This window comes from Bos taurus, chromosome 19, assembly GCF_002263795.3.
Source record: "Bos taurus isolate L1 Dominette 01449 registration number 42190680 breed Hereford chromosome 19, ARS-UCD2.0, whole genome shotgun sequence".
In the NCBI taxonomy this organism is placed as follows: Eukaryota; Metazoa; Chordata; class Mammalia; order Artiodactyla; family Bovidae; genus Bos; species Bos taurus.
This window is the reverse complement of record NC_037346.1, coordinates 28,040,569-28,064,604: the sequence shown is the minus strand read 5'-3', so window position 1 is coordinate 28,064,604 and position 24,036 is coordinate 28,040,569. Positions and strand designations below refer to the sequence as shown.

The window sequence follows — 24,036 nt, the reverse complement described above, 5'->3', positions numbered from 1 at the left end:
TCTGGGAGACCTGAGGATCCACTGCCTCTAGCCCAGACCCTTCCCTCTCCATCCCAGGGCCTAGCAACTCCGAGAGCAGTTCTGGGTGGGTGTGAACTGGACCAGCACGGTGTTGGCCAGCTTCTGTGGCTCAGGAGTGGGCGGGCTAGTGGCAGGCCAAGTTCTCACTTGGTTTTCCAGAGCGGCTTGGTACTTAGAATATTGACATGCCCGTGTTGAAAAGAGGTGTAAAATGAACACACCATCTCCTGGGGGTGGAGACTATCTGTGTTGCTGGTAATAGCAGTTTCCTTTCATAATTCCATAGATCACTCATGTGAAGATGTCATTTTTCTGTAGAAAACTCAGGGATGAAAATTGGATTTCAGTTGTTTAAAAGTTTCCTTTAGCCTAATATGCTGTGTAGACACAGTTGTGCAGAGAATGGCAGGCTGTTCAAAAGGCCTCAGGCAGGGCCCTTGTGTGTGCACACACGTGTGGCCAGTGGGGCAGAGGCCTGTGCTGAAACATTGAGGACACAGCAATGTGAATTTGGATTCAGCGGTTTGGTTTGACTCGGTTCCTATAACTTCCCCGAGATGGAGAAGGCCAATGCCAGGATGAAGCAGCTCAAGCGGCAGCTGGAGGAAGCAGAGGAAGAAGCTACACGTGCCAACGCATCTCGGCGCAAACTCCAGCGGGAACTGGATGATGCCACTGAGGCCAACGAGGGCCTGAGCCGCGAGGTCAGCACCCTGAAGAACCGGCTGAGGTAAGTGGCTCCAGACACTGTGGTTTTCTTGGCCAAGTGTGCAGGTCCTCCTTGGCATGTACCTATTTAGGACTCCTGACCATTGGTGGGCTGGAGAGCAGGGAAGCAACAGGCCACTCACTCACTGGCTCTGTGTTTACCGAGAGGCTGTGCGAATGCACGGCTTGAGGCTTGCGTGCCAGCCCAGGAGTCTGTCCATGTCCCTCGTGGGCAGGGGCAGCCTCTCTACGGCAGACTTGATGCACCCCAGGACACAGGGAGCCAAGGCTTCTCCCCATAAGGACAGCTTAGCACAGGTGTGGCCTGTGGGCTGGAGCCTGTCTGCCCTGCTCTCATACGCTAAGAGTGGTGCTGACAGTGATAAAGGTTGTAAAAAGACCAGCAGAGACCTTAGGAGGCCCACAAAGCCTGCACACAACATTTCCTCTCCATCTGCCCTTTGGGGAGCGGCTGGCCAGGGATGAGCCAGTGGTGCTGTCCTCACTGTGTCTTGGAGGGACAGCAGGGGCCAGCCACCACGGCCCCCAGGACGATGCTCAGTGGGTGGCAGCGGTGGCTAAGCACAGAGCCCTTCTGATTTCCCCACCACCCCAGGGGCTGTGTCCTGGGCGGGGAGGTTTGAGTCCTCAGGTGGGTGGACGACTTGGCGGCCACGTGCACCTGTTTTCTGTTCCCTCCAGGCGAGGCGGCCCGATCAGCTTCTCCTCCAGCCGATCAGGCCGGCGCCAGCTGCACATTGAGGGCGCGTCCCTGGAGCTGTCGGACGACGACACAGAAAGTAAGACCAGTGACATCAACGAGACACAGCCGCCGCAGTCCGAGTAAGTCCAAGGAAGCCGGAGGAAGCAATACTGCGGGATATGCAGGAAGTCGTATGCAGGCCCCACCTTGGGGCCTCCTGCAGATCTGGGGAACCGGAGAGCTGCGAGACTCCTTCCTGAGAGATCAATTGTGTCTTAAGGCCTCATGGCCTACACACACGTCTCCTGCTTCAGATTTAGGTACAATTGCTCCCCTTTTTTTATATATATATATACACAAAACCTACACATATTAAACAGATCGCCTCATCATTGCATCTATTTTCCATATATCCACCAAGAGACCATTTTATAATACATGTTAAGAGAACCCTTTTTCAAACTAACTGCAGACCCGCTGCCAGTCGCTGGGTCATGGGGCCGCCTAGCGGTTGCCGCCCCGTCGCTCTGCATGCTCTGTCGTACAGACAGCTACCTTAGTTCTGTGTTCACGTGGCCCCTGCCTCCGCAGCCACATCAAGTCCCTTAGAACGTTATGGAACCTAAACTGCACCTGTAGCTCTCATTTCCTTCAGATGATGATTGATACTATTTCAGTGCGCAAACTGTGAAAGGGGCTTCAGCGAGATGGGGGGGTGGGTTGGGGGAAGCAGCATCCATGGGGGTTGCAGTGCCCCTCTCCCTCAAGTCGTGGGGTCCCCGCATCTCTTCACGTGAACTGTCTTCAGCCAGAGCTGCTCTGTGCCAACAGGACAGTGGCCACGATGCAGCCGAGGCCCAGGGGCAGCCATCACAGTGACTTCTAGATGGCCTGCTCCTCGCAGCCACAGGCCCCCCAGAGCAGAAGCTAGGGGGCGCACTCTTCCTCGCCAGCCAGGCTCTCATGCTGACCTTGCAAATTCAGCCGCTGCTTTGAGCCCAAAATGGGAAGATTGGTTTTGTGTCCGAGACTTGTTCAAGTCTGTCAGTGAGAGGGACAGCACCTCGGGAACAGAGGCCACCCGCCTGAATGTTGACATGCCAGTGGATGACTCCTTTTTCATTTCTCCCTCCCCACCCCCTCGGGACAGTGTTACAGTAAACATTTAGCATTCTGTTTTGGGTTGATAGTTAATCAAACTGACATTACAGAAAGTGCCTTAGACACTACAGTACTAAGACAATGTTAAATATATTATTTGCCTCTGTAACAATTTAATGTATTAAGTTTTGACTGTGCTTCATATCATGTACCTCTCTAGTCAAAGTGGTATTATAAACATTCAGTGACAATGAATCAGTGTTAATTATAAATCCTTGATCCTCTGCAACGTGCTTGAAAACACAAACCTTTTGGGTTAAAAGCTTTAACATCTGTTGGGAAGAATTTGTCATGTGGGTTTGGAATCTTTGATTTTTCCCCCTTTATGAATTGTACTGGCTGTTGACCACCAGACACCTGACTGCAAATATCTTTTCTTGTATTCCCATATTTCTAGACAATGATTTTTGTAAGACAATAAATTTATTCATTATAGATATTTACGCCTGCTCTGTTTACTTGGAGGAAAAAGCACCCGTGGAGAATAAACAGACCTCAATAAACAAGAATAATCATGTGAATGTGCAATCTGTTTTCTCACCTTCTGTTCTGGTTGGACACTACATAGACTTACGTGCTGATAGCCAGGCCACTTGTTCCGAGGGCACCGCACGCCCAGAAACTGTCAGGTGACAGGTGAGTTCTCTGGGCGGGCTGGCGGCTGTCCTGCTTTGCCGATGAGTGGTCCAGGACTGAGGGATGAAGTCTCTAGGACGGTTTCAGTGTCCAATCAATGAAGCCCATTACTGGATTAGAGTATTTCAAGAGGCCTGAGACGTTTCAGGCTATTTTCAGGCAGGATGCATATTAAAAATGCTTTTGGGAGGATTCGGTGGTGAGATCCACGGGCAGCTGTGGGCCAGGTAGGATGGGCTGGAGAGAAATCTAGGGGAACACAGTCACGTGGCCATGCTGGGGCTTTTTTATGATATGCTCGAGTTAGGCTCGTTCCGGTGGTCTGAAGTACATACTGAAGCTGCTTGGCAGTTGTGAGGATGTGAAAAGTGGGCTGAACTGTTCCCTTTCTCAAAATCGTCACCACCACAGGAGAAAAGGAGAGTTGCACTTACCGTCTCTCGTGTGTCCTCACCCTTGCTTTTGGTGTCTCAGTCCAAGGGTTTGTGGAATCCAGAGGCTTTTCTGAAAAAGAATCCTTCCTTGCTAGCTGGTTTAACTGGTGTTCACGTCATACTGTTTGCCAGCTCAGGAGAAACACGACCTACGTGAACAGATTCCAATTCCTGATTCCACAAAGACGCCAACTAGACGGGACCTTTCTTCACTAAACAAACCACTGCTTCATAGTCTGAGGTTGTTCATGAAACACAACTATAGCTGGGAGCTGGGCTCTGGGCATGTCAAAGACAAAGCAGCTGGCCAGCGCCCAGCCATGGGCATATGGTCCGATGTGAGGAGGGGTTCCAGAATGTGTGGAGAAACCTTAGCCTTTTGCAGAATGCAGTCTAGACGAGCCCTCTTAGGATTTTAACTTGGTCACATACACTTTAAATGCTCTGTCTGCCCTTGCCTAAAATGCAGACACTCTAGAAGACTCTCTTACTTTAGTAGGAATAACACACCTGTTCCCAGCCTGCCTATCCTAGGCATGCTGACATCAGGAAGACAAGCATCCCTTCTGTCACCAACCTTCCCCCTCCCTGGAAACCTCAACTAAGATGAAATGAGGTGGAAACCAAATTCTTAACCAGCCTTCCCTATGGTTCTGGGTATCACTAACTCATGGCCCTTTCCTCCTGAAACCAACGTTGCTATGACAACAGACATGTTTATCAAGACAGGAAGAGCCCACAGTTCAGACTCTAGGAACCACCACTTCCTGCCCCACCCCTAAAAAAAATCACAACAGTCCATGGGTTGGAATCTAGAAAGTGGACACGATGGCTCCTCACCCCCTAGTTCAGGCAGGCAGGCCTGAGGGGAGTCTCCATCCACAGAGGTTTCCCAATCCCGGCCCCTTTCCCAAATTCTGAGCATTTGCTGAAATGCTGCATCTGTGCACCATCAGGACCAACCGGGCAGTCTGCTTCCTTGTGTAGCCACCCGTCATTTGGGAATCTAGCAAATCATGTGAAATGTCTCATACAATCCTTTTCAGAAATGTAATACGAAACTTATCGATAAGAGTATATTGACATGATAATACCAGTTTCCCAAGAATGTTAACCCTAATTACAGCACCATGTACTACATGTAGAAAGTATGATTACCGTAATTACAGCATCCACGTACATGCACAAAGTATGATTACCGTAATTATAGCATTCATGTACCACACAAAGTATGATTACCATAATTACAGCGTCTGTGTACCACATGTACAAGTATGATCCTGTCCCCAAGCCTTAAACCAAGACTACAAACTCACGTTTGATGCACTACAGCAGTGAGGCCTGTTTATTTTTTCAAAGAAGCCCAATAATGGACTCCATGCCCACTAACTGGATGTCGTGAAGCTTACTCAAGATGTAATGTGACATAATCAGACTATTAAACACTGGATCTGACTGGGACATCCGAGCAGAGTGCTGCCTCCATCAAGGACCATACCATATGGAAGCTGAGATGCTCCTGTTCTCACGTGTGTAAATTCAGGCGCCCCACAATCACCTTCAGGAGGTGGCAGCTGTCATGTGGTTGTCATTGCCTGACTCCTGGTGAGGTCATTAAAGCCCAGCACCAGATCTTGTAGTAAGAGTATCAGCAGCTTAGAAGAAAGTTCTGGAGCCAGCAGCAGAGCAGAGCTGCATGGCCAGTGCTCACCATGCCACAGAGGACGACATTGCTCAGGAAAACATGTACAAGGACCACTTGGGTCAAGACACAATTCAGAACGTTGGAATTACAATGTGAAGTCTAGGAGTATGTCTCACATTTTCCTTTCTGTACATGAATTAAATAAGTGTGATATGATGAAAATCTGCATAAAGAAGTCTAGAAGGGCTCTTTAAATAAATACAAAGTCTTGGGGCTTTGCCAGCAGCTCAGTGGATAAGGATCCGCTTGCCAATGTAGGAGACAATGTGTTTGATCCCTGATCCAGGAAGATTCCAAATTCTGTGGAGCAGCAAAGCCCCTACTGAAACCTGAGCTCTAGAGCCCGTGCTCTGCAACGAGAAGCCACCGCAATGAGAAGCCCACGCTCCACAACTGGAGAAACCCCATGCAGCAACAAAGCACAGCTAAACAAATTTAAATACAAAGTCTTAATAATAAGCATTTTCATAGTTACAATTGCACACTTTTCCTACTGCTTTACAAAATAAAGGTGTGTCTTATAATTGCTGGCACTTCAGCGTCTATGAAATACAGAACTCTCCTCACTAGGCAGTTCTGTGGTGGAACCTAAGGGCATCTGCGTGGCAAAATTTCCCCAAGGAGGCCTCAGCCCAGTCACCTGGCAGGTCCAGGGAGCCCCTGCTTTGTGCTACTTACTCAGATCTCACAACTCCTAGCACATGTCTTCAGTGAAAGAAAATCAGTCCCGTGACTTCAATTTTTAAAAAATTTGGGCCACTTTACAGGCAAATTTAGAATCCACAGAGTAAAACTAGTCCCATCTTTTCGCTTCACTTCTGTTTTAGAAAGCTGCAACTGCATGTTCATCGATTTTGTGTCCTTTTCTTATTGATGCATGGATGAGCATGACTTACAGGTCAGTGGCTCCGTGGTCACTTGTCCAGCTGAGCAGTTATCCTAACCACTCCATTCCCCCACCAGCAGACGTTTGTATTAGTGCTACTGAGACTGACTTTGTTCTTACTACCACAGACGAGTTGTTACAGCTTATCACACGTTGTTAGATTGAGTCAAAACTTACAGAGGGTAATTCAGGCTCTGAGCCTCACATGACATCACTGCTGATCCAGGCATGTGCCAGAAAACCTGCCCAGGCCTGCCAGCCCAGCACCCTTATCCCAGGCCTCCACCTGCAAACCATGATCCGGGCAGGATCTCCCCTATATTAACAGGGGCAGCAAACTTTAAAACACCCCACAAGTGAACAAGTGAAACATCTGTTCAGCTTCCCTTGGTGAAGACTTCAGAGCTGACAGGAAACATTAACTCTTGTGGGTGCAGGCGAGCAGCAAAGTAAAGTATTACCCCACGTGCAGAACACCAACACCATAAGCTTTGTCCTGTTTTCAAATTGGCCTCCTCTTCATGTGGGCTTATCTTACATAAGAAGCCTGTTACATTAATATTACTAGAGACTTTTCCTCCTTAAAATCAAAAGAAGGAGCTTCCCTGGTGGCTCGGTGGTAAACACTCTGCCCGCCAATGGAGGAGACACAAGTTCAATCTCCGATCTGGGAGGATCCCTCATGCTGCAGAGCAACGAAGCCCATGTACCACAACTCCTGAGCCTGCGCTCTAGAGTGTGAGAGCCGCAACTACTGAGCCACGTGCCGCAACTACTGCAGCCTGCACGCCTTAGAGCTCGTGCACCGCAGTGAAGAGTAGAGAAAAGTTCATGAGCAGCAACAAAGACCCAGCACAGCCAAAAATGAAATTATAAAAAAAAATTTTTAAGGGCTACTGTATTTCTTGCCTGGAGAATCCCATGGACAGAGGAGCCTGGTGGGCGACAGTCCATGGGTCTCAAAAAGTAGGACACGACTAAGTGACTAACACACACATCCCCGTGTATATTTTTAACAGCCACGGGACCAGTTTTCAGATAAGATGCTCTAAGTCACAGGAACATGACTTACAAAGATGCCTCCTGCCTCCACTCTCATTTTTTTAAAAAAATCAAGTAACACATTTATATTTCAAAGGCCAAGCTAGTGCCCTCAATTTGCTTCAAATTTTGAGGCAGATACAGAGAGAAAAACAATCCATGAAGTAAAAGAACATAGAAAAGACTTCTTAGCATCATCTGGGCAAACAATGCAGACAACTGACAGCCTGGGCCCATCTCCCTCGGGCCCTGTTCCCACCAGCGGCCAAGCTGGATACTCCCTGGATACAGGCTGTCTCTGAAGCCACTGCTCCACCCAAGGTCATGTCCTCACGTCCCCTTCCCCACAAGTGCCAGCTTCCACCATGGCTCTCAGAAGATGCTAATGGCAGCTCCAAGGCAGCCTCTGAGAGAAACAAAGCCAACACCAACTGACACAGGGAGAAGAGGCGCATGGATGAGCCATGAGCCACTGTGCTCCTGCTGCTGCCCCCTTGAGCATCATTTACGAGCGTTCAGAATCAGCTCACCTCCTGAGACACAAGTCAGAGTCAAGACCAGCGAAGCCTCCAGTCTGATGAAGTGGTAAACAGCAGAAAAGGACACTGGGCCCCCTTCCAAACCTGGCTTTCCCATGAACCAGCTGTGTGAGCTCAGGCCAGTCACCTAAACCCTGGGCCTGCTTTCCCTTCTGTAAACTGAGGAAAAACCAGCTCATCCCGCTCCCGGGTCACAGTATATAGCTCTCCCTCACCTCACTGGTGACTCCACACCCCAGCTCTGGCACCTAGCAGGACTGCGAAGTTTCAGGAGCAAGGGATGGGATTGAGCAGTGAGATGAAAATACCTGGAGGCAAGAAGCTGTCCTTGGCCACCGGGAAGCTCAGCCCCTCCACGCCCACATGGGGGAGACCACCACATGGAACCAGCCCCGGGGGAGGGCTCATTCCTGGAGGTTTCAGTGAGAGCGGCACACACAGGCAATCCTGCAGCACTAGGAGGAGGGCCCACTCAGAGGAGATAAAGGAGACAGGCAAATACGCAGATCTTTCAGACCAGGAAGCAATGGCTCTCTATGAGCATGTACAAAGCAGCATCGTGAGCCAGATACAAACGGTCACTGACTTATAATGGTCTGACTTAAAGATTTTTTGACTCTACCATGATGCAAAAGCAAACACTCAACAGAAACCACACTTTGAATTTTAGATTTTCATCTTCTCCCAGGCTAGCGATACACGGTGCTATCCTCTCACTCAACACTGGCAGGGCAATTCCCAGTCAGCCACATGATAGATATGACGGCAACCGTTCTGCACCCAGATGACCGTTCCATTTTTCACTTTCAGTACAGTATTCAATCAATTATATACGACAGTCAACACTTTATTATCAGGCTTTGTATTAGATGATTTTGCCCAATTGTAGGCTAATTCAAATGTTCTGAGCGTGTTTAAGGTAGACAGGGCTAAGCTGTGATGGTCAGGGGGTTAGATGTAGTAAATGCATTTTCAATTTACAATGAATGGATTTATCAGAACATTGTCCGACTGTAAGTGGAGGAAGACCTGGAAAGCTGAAAGAAGCCCAGGGAATCAAGCAGCTTCCTCAGGGGGTCATATGCCAACGGTGCTGCAGTTGTAACAAAACCAGAACTTCAAGGGAGTTCCCACTCCACCCCCACAAGGTGAGCCAGGCAGCCTACTCCACCATGCTTTCACGGACCTGGCCTGTGCTCTCCTGGACCCAAAGCAAAAGTGGTGACATCAGAGAACAACACACAGGCCCCACTCCCAGCCGTTGCCTGAGTAACAGCTGACAGCCGTCTGGTGAGATGATCCCAGGAGTCCACAGCTGGGGAGGAACCAAGACATCGCTGGGGAGCCAGGGACAAGGATTCAAGCTCCAGAACTCATCTTCGCTTTAACTAGAGCAGCTCTGTGTGTTGTGCTTTAGATCTGGGGCTCCTGCATAGAGACAGAGGTCTGACACCTCTGACCTCATCCAGCCCTTCCATGATGGCTGGGAGAGAGGCTGGGAGACTGCCTGTCGGTGAGACGCTTGGAGTTCTCAACTCAGCCAGCAGGGCTGGGCAGAGCACACACGCACGCACGCACGGACACACACACACATACGAGCGAGCATCTCTTGTGGGTCAGCTTATGACAAAATCTCCAGGAACTCAGAGAAGCTATTCCTGCCGGCGAACTGACAGAGAGAAGAAAAATATTTTAATGTATCCTACACCTCAATGTTTATTCACTTAGAAACCGGAATCACTTAGTTTTCATTTACATATAGTTTTTAAATGACAAAAATGATTCTGTTTATGCTCTTTGTTATAAGCGGAGCTCAGAATCTGACACAGTCATACAGACCCCCCGAGTTTACTTGTTCCTCAAGTTCTATCAAGGGATGAGGAGAGAAGCCCAGACCCAAGTAACCTCTGATCCCAGAATACCAGCACGTTTTGTGAAAGGCAGTCCAACAAGAGGACCAGTCTCCTGGACCCACTGCAGTTACTCCAGGACTTAGCAAGTCGTCTCCAAAGTCCAGGCCCTTCCTGCCAGAGGTCTGCACAGGGCCAGGGCCATTCTCAGGCTGCTCCCGGAAATCACAGCTAAGAGCAGAAACCAGAGTCATCCTGAGGAATAAATTAGCCACAAGGGCGTATTGTACAACACAGGGAATACAGCCTGTATTCTACTGTAACTATTAATGGAATATAACTTTTAAAAACCATGAACCACAATACTGTATATCTGCAATTTGTGTAAAATTGGGCCATACTTCAATTAAAAAAAAAGAAAGATAAAAATCAGCATGAAGACATCTGCTCAGCACATTAAACACATCATGAGGCCGCAAGAATTTTCTATGCCCGGTTCTGTGGCTGCTGTCCATCCTGTGCCCTGTGTCAGAACAGAAATGAACTTGGAACCTGGCTTTGCCACTCCAGCTGTTCTCTCGCAGGATGGCAGAAACCCAATAAAGCAACCTCAATCCTTTTTTTTTTTTCTGTGAAATTTATTGTTTCCACATTAAAAGATTTTTTTTGAGGGGAAGTATTTTTTTTAACCACATGATGACCCTATACAGCTGCCCGGAGTAGGACACCATTGTTAAGTCTTTAACATGCCATATGAGTTCTGAATAAATAAAAGCTACAAAGCCCAAGTTATATACAAATATCTTAGGCGATAATGTTTACAAACCTATGTACAATAAAACAAATGTAAACAGTAAATGCAGCATGAGAGTAATCAAAGGATGCACAGGGAGGACCACTTATGGTCAGTCTGCCCCCCGGAGCTGGCGCCAGCCGGCCCCTGGAATCAGGCCACGCAACCCTTCCTGACACAACAGGACAGGCCCTCCGGAGACAAAACAAAAGCGCTCTGAAGATGTCATTTCACTGAAGGACCAGAGAGCTGCCGAGGGGGCGGCCGCCACCCCCTCCCCCAAGTCTGAGGCAGTGGAGGAGGAGACAGCAGGGCCCAGCCCTGAGAGCACCCAGGCCCCAAAGCTCCTGCTATCTCAGACGGGCCTTTGTGGCTGCTTGGGGAGGCAAGTCTATGGAATGGTAACTGAGAAAGTAAAACCAGAAGGTGCAGAAAATGCTCCCTAGTTCAGTGGCCTTCCTGACTCTTCACCAGCCACAGGCCCAACCTGGGGGGGTGGGGGGAACACATGATCATCAGCACTGGAGACGCTTGGCTGGGAGCTCAGGAGGAGACCACAAGTTGACCTGATTTGGGGAAGAACTTCTAGAAGATCTGCAATGTCCTAAACACAACTAAATCCTATCAGTACAGCAGGGCGGGGCTAGGAGATGCTGTGATGAATGGGTACTTCTGCATCCAGTGACCGAGTAATACACGCATGTATCACCTTGTGACCCACAAAAGTGCAATCATGTGAAACCAACGGCACTACGGCGAGAAGAGAAAATAGCCAGTATTGATATCGCGCAGAGTCCTGGAGCCGGACCGGGCCCAGCAGCCGCCACTGCATGCAGCCTGCCCTCTGCCAGCCGTGGGGAGGCGGGCGGAGGGGCACGAGCTGGGCCCAGGCACCGAGGGGTGAGGCGTGGGTGTCCTGGTGCTTGGAGTGGGGCAGGAGCCCCCAGCTGGAGGCCGGGCACTCACACACTGAGCGGCAGCATACCCGGTGCTGATGACGGGCGCGAGGAGCCCAGACCAGGAGGAGGAGGAGCCGGGTCAAAGCCGTTTACTGCCCTGTGGGAGTGACCAGAGCAGAGAAGGGAAGGAGAAGAGAAAGACAGTGTCATTTAAAATCACTCGACACACAGCATAATTCATCTGCTCTCTACAACTATTCCTCTTCCTGGCCCCAAGGAGAATCCTGATGGCCCAAAGGAGAGCACGGCATTGAGCACCCCACAGTGCCACAGCAATGGGATGACTCTCTTCCCGGCAACCTCATCACACTGGCCATGGTGGCTGCAGCCCTGACTCACTTCCCAACAGAGCAGGTTAAATGTCTACCAGTAGGGAACCAGCTAAGAAGGGTACAACCAGTGAAATATTGCACAGCCTTTAAAAATACATTTCAGAGTTCTTAACAGCATGGAAAATATTCCAAATGCAATTAATGCTAGGTGGAAAAAGCAGGAGGTTACCGAACAGGATATGCTCAACAATATGAAGAAAAAAATTAACAGCATACGTTCTGGGCTATAACCCCTTATATAGCTAGACATTGCTATCCACAGAGCTAAATCTAGAATGTGTGAGGATGCGGGCACTCATACACACACACTCACATATATCATAAAAGGAAAATTTAACAGTAGTTACTTTTCTTCCCTCTGAGTTGTGGGTAAATTTTATCTACTACTTTGTACTTTTTTTGTTTTCCAAATCTCCTACAATGTACATGAATATCTTAAATAAGGGGGAGAAAAATAACTTTTTTAGATGGTTCAGCAAGCAAGCCAGATGGGGAGGCTTCTCTGCAGGCTCAGGAGACACCAGCCCCGCCCACACAAGTGCCCACAGCCAGGACCCTGCCCCGCCCCAGCCACCTGGCAGTGCAGCCGCAGGAAGGCGTGAGGGAGTGAGTGCAAGGCCTGGAACCCCTCTCAGGAAGCCACTGCAGCCCTTCCATACTGAAAAACTTCCTAGGGAAATGGGTCTCATTCACAGCCTGGGAGATGCAGCCAACTGCAAGGGTCCGACTGCCCCACACATGCCCACCACTGTCCGCACTGGCCTAGTCATCTGAGGGGCCCGGGGAGTTGAATATATAGACTCATGGACAGAGATTCTCTTAAACAAAACAAAACACAGACACACATTCACCACCAAGATGACGGTTTCATACACTGCGGAGGTGAGGGTAATCTCATGGAGAAACAGGCATGCAAAGAGACTGGACTAATGACCCTTGACTACTCTGAAGAAACAGTTCACATCTGAAGAAACTAACCTGAGTGTAGATTTCCAGTTGGAAATCAAGCCTCCCACACAGGGCAAGAGCAATAGGAGGGGCTCTGACAAGGGTTCTCTCCCCACCTCAGCGATGCATTCAGAATTTTCTCTTCTCTTTGGGCTGGGGAGGTCTGATCTTTGAGCTTCATCACATTTGAAAACTTGAAATTATCCCTCTCCATCCTCCCAAGAGTAAGTGCCTGTCCCTCTTTTCTGGGGACAGAGACTCTATATGCCATTGTTGCGCTCGCAGAAGCAGCCATTTGTCTGTCATTTGTCTGCCTGGTCCCCGAGCCCCGATGCCTGCCTCTTCTAGAACCTCAGGGAGAACTAGACGGCCTCACAAAGAGCTTCAGCCCTGAACACTGACCATCAGATTCCCAGCCTGTCAGAGCATGGCAGCAGGCATGGCTAGAGACAGCCCCCAAAACTTGGCAGAAGGAAGCACTGCTGGGTACCAAGAAGAACCTGACCCCTGTTCCACAGGGCAGGCAAAAGCAGCAAATTTGAGGATGGCTCCACATGTAGGTTTAGAACTGAGCTTTCTGCATTTTCAAGCGTAATGGACCTTTAAAGAATGTCAAGTTCATCCCCACTGTTATATTGCCAAGGAAATAAAAACAGAAGGTCCACTGTTCACCAAGCTCACCCCGTGAGCCTGTCACTGGGGACCTGGGCCCACAACCTGCCTCCGCATACCCAGGCCAGCATCCTTTCCCAGCCTCCTCCCACCCAAGGACGTCCGAGAAGCTCCATGCGCAACCAACTTGGTGCTCCCAATACAGGTCAGCTCTAATAGGAAAAATACACAGTGCAATCCAAAATACGAAAAGAAACCAAGAAACTAAGTTAAATAGCTTCCCTGTGTGGCTGGAAATGGGAATTCTGACTTTGAAAGTTGGGTGGAAGAGAGAACAACAATCCAACAGGGTCCTCCCTAGGACCTCTCTGAGTCAAGAAGTTACTAAAAGACCAGAAGGAAGCTGAACCCAGAGGGAGAATTCTCAGTCTGGTGAAGTCCCTTGAGGGAACTGCAAAGTGTGCAATGAGGAAAGGTTTCTGAGAGAAGAAACACCTCCATACTCACCACATTTGGTCTCAGGGAGCAGCAAAAAAGCTGAAGGGAAATGTCCCAGTGGACAACACAGGACCAAAGAGAGAAAGAATGGGCAAGGATGGAGATACAGATCTGGGAATCATCTATGTAAAAAGGGTTCCAAAAGCTATGAAATTTCATGATCTTACCATAAAAATCTAGTTTAAGAGTCTGAAAAATAGAAAACTCAGCTAAGACAAGGAATGAAGGTCAGTTGTAAATGGCAACAGAAGAACTAAAAGAAGGGTTTAGAAGCTGGTCAGAAGGACAATAAAATTAACACAATATAGATAAAGCCTGGGGACTAAATCTGCCAGAGTAAGGACAGTTCACCTGAGAGGGCAGGAGAGAAAAGGAACAGAGGCGCTACAGCTAGTTCAGGAGAGCAGACAGGCCAACTCCAGACCCGTCCATCCAGTTAGAAGGAGAAATGGAAGCCCAGCACAGCTCCAGTCCTCAGCCCAGGCCCTGCAGACTGAAACATACGTTCCTCAAAAGGAAGGTAGATTTTACACACATGTCCCCAGCTACCACTCCACTTTCCTGGGGAACACAAGCATGAGCAGAGGAGAGGCCCCACACAGCAAGAATCCACTATCACCCGTGCTGAGAAAACAGAAGACACGGGGTAACAGGAAGCACCCCAGGCCCATGGAGGCAGTCAAATGTGGTCCCAGAGCCTGGCAGTGACCCTGACCCCCACCCCAGACTGCTGGCGTCCTCTCTACAGCACCCTGTACAGGAGTACATCAGCCCATTCACAACCGCCCCAGGACCACTACCATTTGCTCGTTTTTGTTTGCACAGCTGAACTAATAATAATGTACACAGTCAAACCAAACAAAAACTTGAAAGTTCACTCATGGGCTCGAAGCTGGTTAAAGTAGAGTCAGCCCCATGCAGTTAGTAAACCCGGTTTGTTAATGTGAATGCGTCTTCCACCACACACCATGATTAAGAATAAGAGAGCACAGCAAACAAATGCAGTTACCCATGAACAACGTGGGAAATATGACTTTTTCTTGCCTAATAAAAAAAGGAAAAAACATTAAACAGTAACACAATACTATTTTCACACTATGCCCTAAAATTAGCCTACACTCACCTACACATAGCCTGAAAGAAATCACACTGGCTTACAAAATTAGGGCATAAGAAACTAAATAAAAGCTATGGAGGAAAAAGAACATTTTGGGAGGAACTCAAGTAGCTGTGCTACCTGTGAACTAGTGTCTTTATGGATGAGCAATGTGAACAACTGGTACAGGTTGGAGGAAGCAGAGCAACACGGAGAAACAGGCCCGGTGACCCACATTTTAGGAACTGGTGACATGAACACAGACTAGATAAAATCCTGACTCCAAGAAGCCTTCCACTAACCAGAACTTACACAATATTTTCAGAACCCATAAAGCAATATATAACAAGAAGGCTTTATGTTTATGTGGTCAAGACTCACCCCATCTGAGGATTCTGTGGAACGCAGGAGGGTACAGTGCATACACGTACACTCACATACTTGCACACGCATGCAAACCAACTCTCCCAAACAACGTTCTGTGGGCTCCTAGGAGCACCAGGAAAACTACAGTTAACAGAGCCACAGACAGACTCCTTAGGAGTGAGAGGCATGCCAGGCAACTTGTGGAGCCAAAGCTTTTTCTCCAATGAAAAGCTTCTTCTCACGCTGAAACTACAAGCTACGTTTCTACCAGAACTGGCACTTTTTCTTTCAACCAGTCAGATGCAATAATGGAGCTGGGAGTGGGGATATTTACCCCTTCCTTTTGCAGCAGGTATAAGCCATCATGGTTTTTATCTAGTTGCTAGGTCAGCAGAAAGGAAGGCCAGAGGTAAAAAGCCAGGCAGGCCAGAAAGAAGCCAGAATCAAAGCAAAGGATCAAGAAGGAAGAACACTGCAAAATCCACACAGGAGTTATCCTCAGGAAGACGGCAACTAGATACACACAACTCAAGCAATAACAGGTTCACATCTGAGTGTGCATATACCATCTATTTACTACACAAACTAACACTTAAGAAAAGGCCAGACCACAAAAAATATTTATTGTTAATAGAGTAAAATTAAAAATCTGTACTATTTAATCAGGTCCTCCACAATTCTAAACACCATCTGTAACTATTTCTATCAAGAAGCATATTTCCAGGTTCAGTTCAGGACATAAAGCCTATCCTACACCTAGGATCTTCAGGGGCTCTGTCACAGTGCCCAGGGCCCCTCCTGGTTTCAGGTGACCCTGAATCCTCTGCCATCTGCCTAGACTGGGTTCTTCTCTGGGCAATCACTGCCCTGGTAAGAAGACAGAATGGTGAGCCTGAACTGATGATATCATGCCTCCTTCGTCATGACTGCTCTAAGGACTCTTTTTTTGCAAAGGCATCTGCCGGACCAATCTATTTACAGTTTTGCCTGTTCTCACATCACATGGGGCCCACGGCCCATTAAGAAATATTCCAGACAGACAAATAACTACTGTTTGGAAATAGTCATAAGCTCCAGGAAAAATCATTAGGCACTACTTCCAACCCTCATGAAGACTTCCTTAAACTTTCCCTGTATTGTTCTGGGGAAATGCCACCTGTAATGTAAATATATCTACCTTTTTATTTCACACGTACCATTATAGTAGAAAAATGGCACTCCTCAAGGTTGCCTGAAACTCCTAAACCTAAGGAATATTAATTTTATTCCTACCACCACTGGGGAGCCCCAATGGTTAGAATAAAATTCTGATTTATATGTTGATATTTTAGAATGGGCTTTTAATGAAATGTGTATAAAGAAAGCCCTGATTTATATATTATTTGAGAATATGTTCCCTAATGAAATACACGTACTTTGAGGTAGAATTCTTGAGGGAGAGAGAGAAACCAGAATACTCCACTCCACAAGGACGAACAACAAAAAGCTTTACAGAGTGGCTGCTGCTGTTGTTGCTGCTGCTAAGTCACTTCAGTTGTGTCCAACTCTGTGCGACCCCATAGACGGCAGCCCACCAGGCTCCCCCATCCCTGGGATTCTCCAGGCAAGAACACTGGAGTGGGTTGCCATTTCCTTCTCCAATGCATGAAAGTGAAAAGTGAAAGTGAAGTAGCTCAGTCGTGTCCAACTCTTCGCTACCCCATGGATTGCAGCTTAACCAAGCTCCTCCATCCATGGGATTTTCTAGGCAAGAGTACTGGAGTGGGGTGCCATTGCCTTCTCCTTACAGAGTGGACTACGTATCAAATCAGGTTCTCCATTGGGGGAGAATGGACGTATGTATATGTATGGTGCAGTCCCTTTGCTGTCCACCTAAAACTATCACAACATTGTTAATCGGCCATAGTCCAATATAAAATAAATTTTAAAAAAAATCAGGTTCTCTACAAATGTACCACCGTCACTGAGGAAAGCAGAAAATATAAGTTCCTTTAGGTAACTATGAAGATTTCTATATTGTTTTCACAGAACAAGAACCTATGGCCCCTCTAACTCAAAGCAGAGACACAGACCACTGGTGCCTCAGCTGCTAATTCCACTGCCAGCCACCTTAAGTCACAAGGTCAGCATTCCAGACCACAGGCTCTAACCAGTTACCTAGACCAAGGCACACCCATACAACAATATAACCACGCAGCGTTTTGTGGTTTTCTTTTTTTTTTTCCTTTAATTGAAGCAGAACAATATGTACTGACACGGAAAGCTACTGGCAGTATCAGTCACCATAGGCATGTTGCGAGCAGTATTTAAGGTATCTCCTAAGTTTTTAAAAGCAGAGCAGATGCATAAGATGATTTTACGTGCTTAACTGTATAGATGAATACATGAATAACTGTAAAGATGCAAAAATAGTGTGAAAACAGATGACACGTATTTTTACTTTATATATTTTCTGCACCAAAAATTTTTTTGTATTAATAATGTATTGCTGCTTTAATCTTATGACAATTTTTTAATTCTCAATTCCCCCCAAAATATCTTCACATCCTACAAAACTTTTTATGTCCTCAACTCTACTTGATCCAGTGGTCTTATATTTTCTCTAAAATCTTCAGACAGTAGGTTTGTTGAAGAGTTCACACATAACGTGATCACCATGTTCTCTTCTACTCTTAGCAAATATTTGCCAAGATAGTCTACCATCCTGCAAGCACCCTGAGAAAACACAAGGACCATATCACATTCATCTTTAATCCCTGGCTGCCTTTCACAAGTCTGCTTCCCAGGACAGAAGCTTCAGAGTCATGGTTCCCAGGGCAACAGACTCCATGGGGACTAGAAGACATAACAGACTTCACATCCCCAAAGATCTGAATGATAACACTTCATTCAGGTAGATTCAGGTAGATTCATCAAACTGAGTTTATCTTTTTGAAGTTCAATAAACTCACTCAATAATATGTAACTTCATGAACCCAAAAATTAACATGTAGAATTTCCAAAACTTACCCTTTGTCAAAGAAAGACGTGTGCCCTGATCGAGAGAACTTCGTGCCATTGCTATTCATCACCCCACAGTTAACATTCCCTGAAATATAGGATTTTCGTGATGCTTGGTCCTTTGCAAAATTCCTGCAAGCTGCTAATTTGGATTCTAAAGCCTAAAAAGGAAGAAGGAATGATTAGGTTGTCAAAATAGTAGCTGCACATAAAAATCTGCATTTCAAACCATTTCTATTTCAAGACTCAAACTTTATTCTCTCAGTTGGTAATGATGGCTTTTTAAGCCATTATCAATTTCTAGTAGGAAGAGGGGATATTCACGCTGGCTCCCTTTCTAATGAACTCAGAATATTTATCCTTCGGTATTATTGAGGGATACAGATATAATTCTCACCTTACAACTAAAAGAAATGTGGCACAGTAGATAGAGATGGATCCCAGGTCCCTTGGCCCTAATCCACTGTTTTCCCTCTGACCTCTGGACTGTTAGTTGGCTGGTTGGGTGTGTGCATATGTTTTGGAAGCAAACGTTACAAAAAAACGCAGAAACATCAATTGAGGACTTTTTAAAGTGGCCAATTCTTTCTTTAGGGCTTCACGTTAGTTTCTAGTGTATCAGAATGGATAAGAGCATTTACAACGCCTCATGTGAAGTTAAATTCTATTCTGCTTCTGAGAGCACACTGTAAAACGTCTATACCCTCTGCCTATAATTAAATAATTCATTTGAAAGTGACGCCAGCCCTTTAGCATTTACCTCTAAACTGAGTGCCTGCTTAGCACCTGTCACCACAACACCTGGCCAGTGGCAGCCTCTACAAACCAACAGATGACACGAAGAGAAGTTTTTCATCAATTTCCATCACACACAAGTATCACCAACTCCCCCTTCCCACAACCATTTTGCCAAATCAAACCCCTCTCCTTGCAAAAAAAGAGAGAGAAGGAAGAGGATTATAATCCATGAGGGAAAAAAAGGGCAAAGAACACTCCAAAAAAAAAAAAACACTCCAATCCTATTATCCTTGACACTAAGGGATTTGGAATGCACTGGTAAATTAAATCCACAGCTAACATACTTCACCCTGAGAACCCTCCTCCCATAATTTCAATAAGAGCTATTAAGAAACAGCGACAAAAACAGACTGAAACTTCCTTCTCTTCTCCTTTCCTAAAACAGCAGCACCATGACTCAGTAAAATACCAAAAGAAGGAAAAGAGGTTGGATAAGCTCTAAATAAGCATTTTTTCCACATCTTATTAAACAGATACATACACAGTAAAAATTGAGAGCCATTAATTTCCTATATTCAAAACATTCATTCATATATTAGATGAGGATCTATCATATAATAGGTACAAGTTGTATCTGAGGCATCAGTGAGACAACCTAATACAAGTACTGGGCCTGGCACTCAAAAACAATAGCCTAGAAATCAGATTTAAAACAATATCCACACCAAGTAGGAGATGAAATCATGGCTGTGAAGGAGATAATCAGAAAATTAAGGTCAGAACTACTCTGAGTAAAGTCAATACTGAAAGGGCAGGCAGATGAAAGGGCAACAAGATGACAGAGGAATGGGCAGGAAGACGCGAGGCAGACATGACACATCATCAGAAGAGCAGAGGAAAGTAGGCATTTCAAGAAAAAGTCAGTACTGAACATTTCAAGTAGAAGGAGGACAGAGCAGCATCCACTGGATTTGACAGCGCTGAGATCATCAATGAGCAATTTGAGCGGAGTGAGCAGGAAACAAGAGCCCAGACGAGGTTAGCTGGGGAGCAAGTATGCCGTCACAAATACTAACAATAAATACATCGGAAATGAGCTTTCAAAAGCTTGGCTGGGAAGGAAAGAGACAAACTGAAAGTTAAAAAGAGACCCAGGGTAGAAGGAAAGAATAACTGCTTTTATTTTTGCTTTTAAGGTTAAAAAAATTGTATAATGTGTAATATATAAATGTTAGATATATAAACATTAGATATAAAGTATGTATATCTAACATTTATATATCACACATTCAGTTCAGTTCACTTCAGTCACTCAATCGTGTCCAACTCTTTGCAACCCCATGAACCGCAGCACGCCAGGCCTCCCTGTCCATCACCAACTCCCAGAGTTTACTCCAACTCATGTCCATTGAGTCAGTGATGCCATCCAACCATCTCATCCTCTGTCGTCCCCTTCTCCCTCCTTCAATCTTTCCCAGCATCAGGGTCTTTTCCAGTGAGTCAGTTCTTTGCATTAGGTGGCCAAAGTATTGGAGCTTCAGACTCAGCATCAGTCCTTCCAATGAATATTCAGGATTGATTTCCTTTAGGATGGACTGGTTGGATCTCCTTGCAGTCCAAGGGACTCTCAAGAGTCTTCTCCAACACCACAGTTCAGAAGCATCAATTCTTCTGTGCTCAGCTTTCTTTATAGTCCAACTCTCACATCCATACATGACTACTGGAAAAACCATAGCCTTGACTAGACAGACCTTTGTTGGCAAAGTAATGTCTCTGCTTTTTACTATGCTGTCTAGGTTGGTCATAACTTTCCTTCCAAGGAGTAAGCGTCTTTTAATTTCATGGCTGCAGTCACCATCTGCAGTGATTTTGGAGCCCAAAAAAATAAAGTCAGCCACTGTTTCCAGCCAGCTTGTTCACACTCCTCTTTCACTTTCATTAAGAGGCTTTTTAGTTCTTCTTCACTTTCTGCGTATCTGAGGTTATTGATATTTCTCCTGGCAATTTTGATTCCAGCTTGTGCTTCATCCAGCACATATTACACATTACACACAGGAAACAGAAATCAAATTGCCAACATCCGCTGGATCACAGGAAAAGCAAGAGAGTTCCAGAAAAACATCTACTTCTGCTTTATTGACTACACCAAAGCCTCCTGTGAAGAATATTTAAAGAGATGGGAGTACCAGATCACCTTACCTACCTGCTCAGAAATCTATATGCAGGCCAAGAAGTAACAGTTAAAACCGGACATGGAACAACAGACTGGTTCCAAATTGGCAAAGAACTACATCAAGGCTGTATATTGTCATCCAGCTTATTTAGCTTATATGCAGTGTACATCATGTGAAATGCCAGGCAGGATGAAGCACAACCTGGAATCAACACTGTCAGGAGAAATATCAATAACCTCAGATACCCAGATGACAACACCCTTATGGCCGAAAGCAAAGAGGAACTAAAGAGCCTCTTGATGAAAGTGAAAGAGGAGAGTGAAAAAGCTGGCTTAAAACTCAACATTTGAAAAAATAAGATCATAGCATCTGGGGCCATCACTTCATGGCAAATAGATGGGGAAACAGTGGAAACAATGACAGCTGAAGCTCCAATATTTTGGTCACCTGATGCGAAGAACTGACTCGCTGGAAAAGACCCCAACGCTGGGAAAGATTGAAGGCAGGAGAAGAGGACAACAGAGGATGAGATGGCTGGATGGCATCACTGACTCGATGGACATGAGTTTGAGCAAGCTCCAGGAGTTGGTGATGGACAGGGAGGCCTAGCGTGCTGCAGTCCATGGGCTCACAAAGAGTCGGACACCACTGAGCAACTGAACTGAACTGATATATATATTTATATTACGTAATATGGTATACATAAACACTGCATATAAATATTAAAATATACAGGAAAAGGTTGAAGATACAGGAGATATAAAGATGACAAGGCAATGAGATGCAAAGCACAGAGGGACAAAATTAGCCGTGAGCAGGAATGTGATACTTTCACCACTGAGACACAAAGGAGGAACAGAGTAGTAAGAGGAGAGTACTAAAGGAAGGAAAGTGAAGAGAACACAGCGTAAGTAGACAGCCTTGATTTCTCAGTGGAAGAGGATGTCAGAGGGGGACGGGGCTTCCAGGTGAAGTCAGTGGCAAAACAGGACAAAGAAGCAGGGGATGACACATTCATAAAAGTATGCAGGGGCCGGTGGAGAATGGCAGAAATTCTAATGACACCTTAAAAGACAAACTGTCTGCTGAACGGGTAAACAATGCAAGGACTCCGAGTTCAACTTTCATGCACCATTTATGAATAAATTACTTGAGGTACTAAAGCAAAACAGGGAACAAAAGAAAGATGACAACAGAGGTCCAGGAATAAGTAGGCAGAACTAACCTACGAGTATAATGAAGAGAAATCCGAGGATGACAGCATGCTGCCACCCTAGAAGCACATCAGAGCACTCAGCAAACGGTGTGAATAAGAAGCCGGAAGATACAACTTACAGCAAAGAAAGTGTATGTTTCTTCTCTCCACAGTGAAAAAAAAAAAAGTAATCAGAAATGTTAAGAACCATGAACAAAAATATCTGATACACTGATACACAAGTTATATATGCATACAAACGCTGAGTGCAATTTTTAAAAATGAAAATGGCTTAATCTGTTGAAATGACAGGATTTCAAGAGCTTTTTTCTTTTTATTGTAATTTGGTAAAAACTGTTTTGCAGTGAAAATAATAAAAAGATGGCCAATTTTAAAAAATGTTAAAAAGGCATACATGTCAGCTATGACACACACACAGGAAAAAAAATCTATTAATAATATGCTTCTGAGTAAAATAACAGGTAAAGAATAAAATGCCCAAAGCATCTGTTGAGTACTATAAGTAAAATGGCCCTAGAGCCTAGCTCCTCCTCTATGATTCTGCAGGAAATAACACACAGGTGGGCATAATACTGTAGGTGCTGCTGACTAATTCTCAGCACTACTAATGGAGAGTCAAGAACGGACACTTTATTTAAATAGAGTTACAAAAATAACCAAGAAAAATTTAAAAATTAGGAGGAGTAGAGTTATCTTTTTTCTTAAAGTCGATAAGACACTGAAAAGCAAGTATATTATTTCAAATTATAGGTTATAACAAATAGGTTAAACTATTACAACACAGTTTTTACAACAAATAGGTCTAAAAAAAAGATTATGGTAGGAGTGAAGGAAGATTATTCTATGTGCTGTATGAATGATGTGTGCACGACTTGTTACAGCAACTTTAAAATGCAGTTATTGATGGTCAGAAAATAATTTTATGAGCCATAAAAGGTAAACATAGGATCTCATATCTTGGCCTCCCGTTTCTTCTTTATATAAAGTAGAATATAATTTCCGCTTTCTTCAGAGTCACACACACAAATAAGTGAAAGGGCAGTGGAGAACTGGAAGTTTCAGGGGTAGATTATTGATCACAGAAATAAGTCACTAAGGGAACCAGGAAACTAATACTAGAAATTCTAAGTTTATAGTGGCTTAAAAATCTACCAGGTTACATAAATGTTTCCAATGATCTTGATGCAAGAAAGAAGTCCAGTTGCTCGACTAATCCAACCTGCAGGTCTCCCCTATGACCAAAGAGACCAGGAGTCCAGAGTGACAGAGAAAGTAACCTATGGATCATAGATAAGTAGGAACCAAGTGAAAGAAAGCAAGAGATGACTTAAAAAAAAAAAATCACAACAAACTACTACTCTCAGTAAGGTCAAAGAGTAGATATTATACAATGTAAAAAACTAAGTAGAAAACCAGGTTTAATATTCCAAAAGCCGAAATGTTCTGGAACCCAAGGTTAGAGCCAAGGAGATGGCACTGGAGTGGAGATGGCCAGGCAGCAATAAGGTGGTGACCAAAAGCAGAAAAGTCATGCCATGAGCTAATGCAAGAGTCCTCTGAAGAGAAAGCCAGGTGATAACCAGGAGGACAGCAGGCAAAGCACAGAACAGAATTAGAGGG

The 24,036-nt window shown here is 45.6% G+C and overlaps 2 protein-coding genes across 13 annotated transcripts in view; one reads left to right on the top strand and one right to left on the bottom strand.

Moving 5' to 3' along the window:
• MYH10 (myosin heavy chain 10) overlaps positions 1–3,032 on the top strand; it is a 122,130-nt gene extending 119,098 nt beyond the window's left edge. For 5 of the 6 annotated variants that reach the window (XM_059877752.1, XM_005220298.5, XM_005220299.5 and 2 more), the window contains 2 exons: positions 579–751; positions 1,432–3,032. In XM_059877752.1, the coding sequence (XP_059733735.1) occupies positions 579–751; positions 1,432–1,576 (318 nt within the window). In that variant the 3' untranslated portion in view covers positions 1,577–3,032. 6 annotated transcript variants of the gene reach the window in all.
• The window catches only part of NDEL1 (nudE neurodevelopment protein 1 like 1), an 83,350-nt gene continuing 61,147 nt past the window's right edge, over positions 1,834–24,036 (bottom strand). For 3 of the 7 annotated variants that reach the window (XM_024979908.2, XM_005220339.5, XM_005220340.5), the window contains 2 exons: positions 18,298–18,449; positions 8,290–11,533 (listed from right to left, as the gene is read on the bottom strand). In XM_024979908.2, the coding sequence (XP_024835676.1) occupies positions 11,440–11,533; positions 18,298–18,449 (246 nt within the window). In that variant the 3' untranslated portion in view covers positions 8,290–11,439. Of the gene's footprint in view, positions 3,813–8,289; positions 11,534–14,835; positions 14,871–17,495; positions 18,004–18,297; positions 18,450–24,036 lie in introns of those variants that run through there. The other 4 variants (XM_005220341.5, XM_010816014.4, NM_001191246.5 and 1 more) reach the window with 4 other exon arrangements.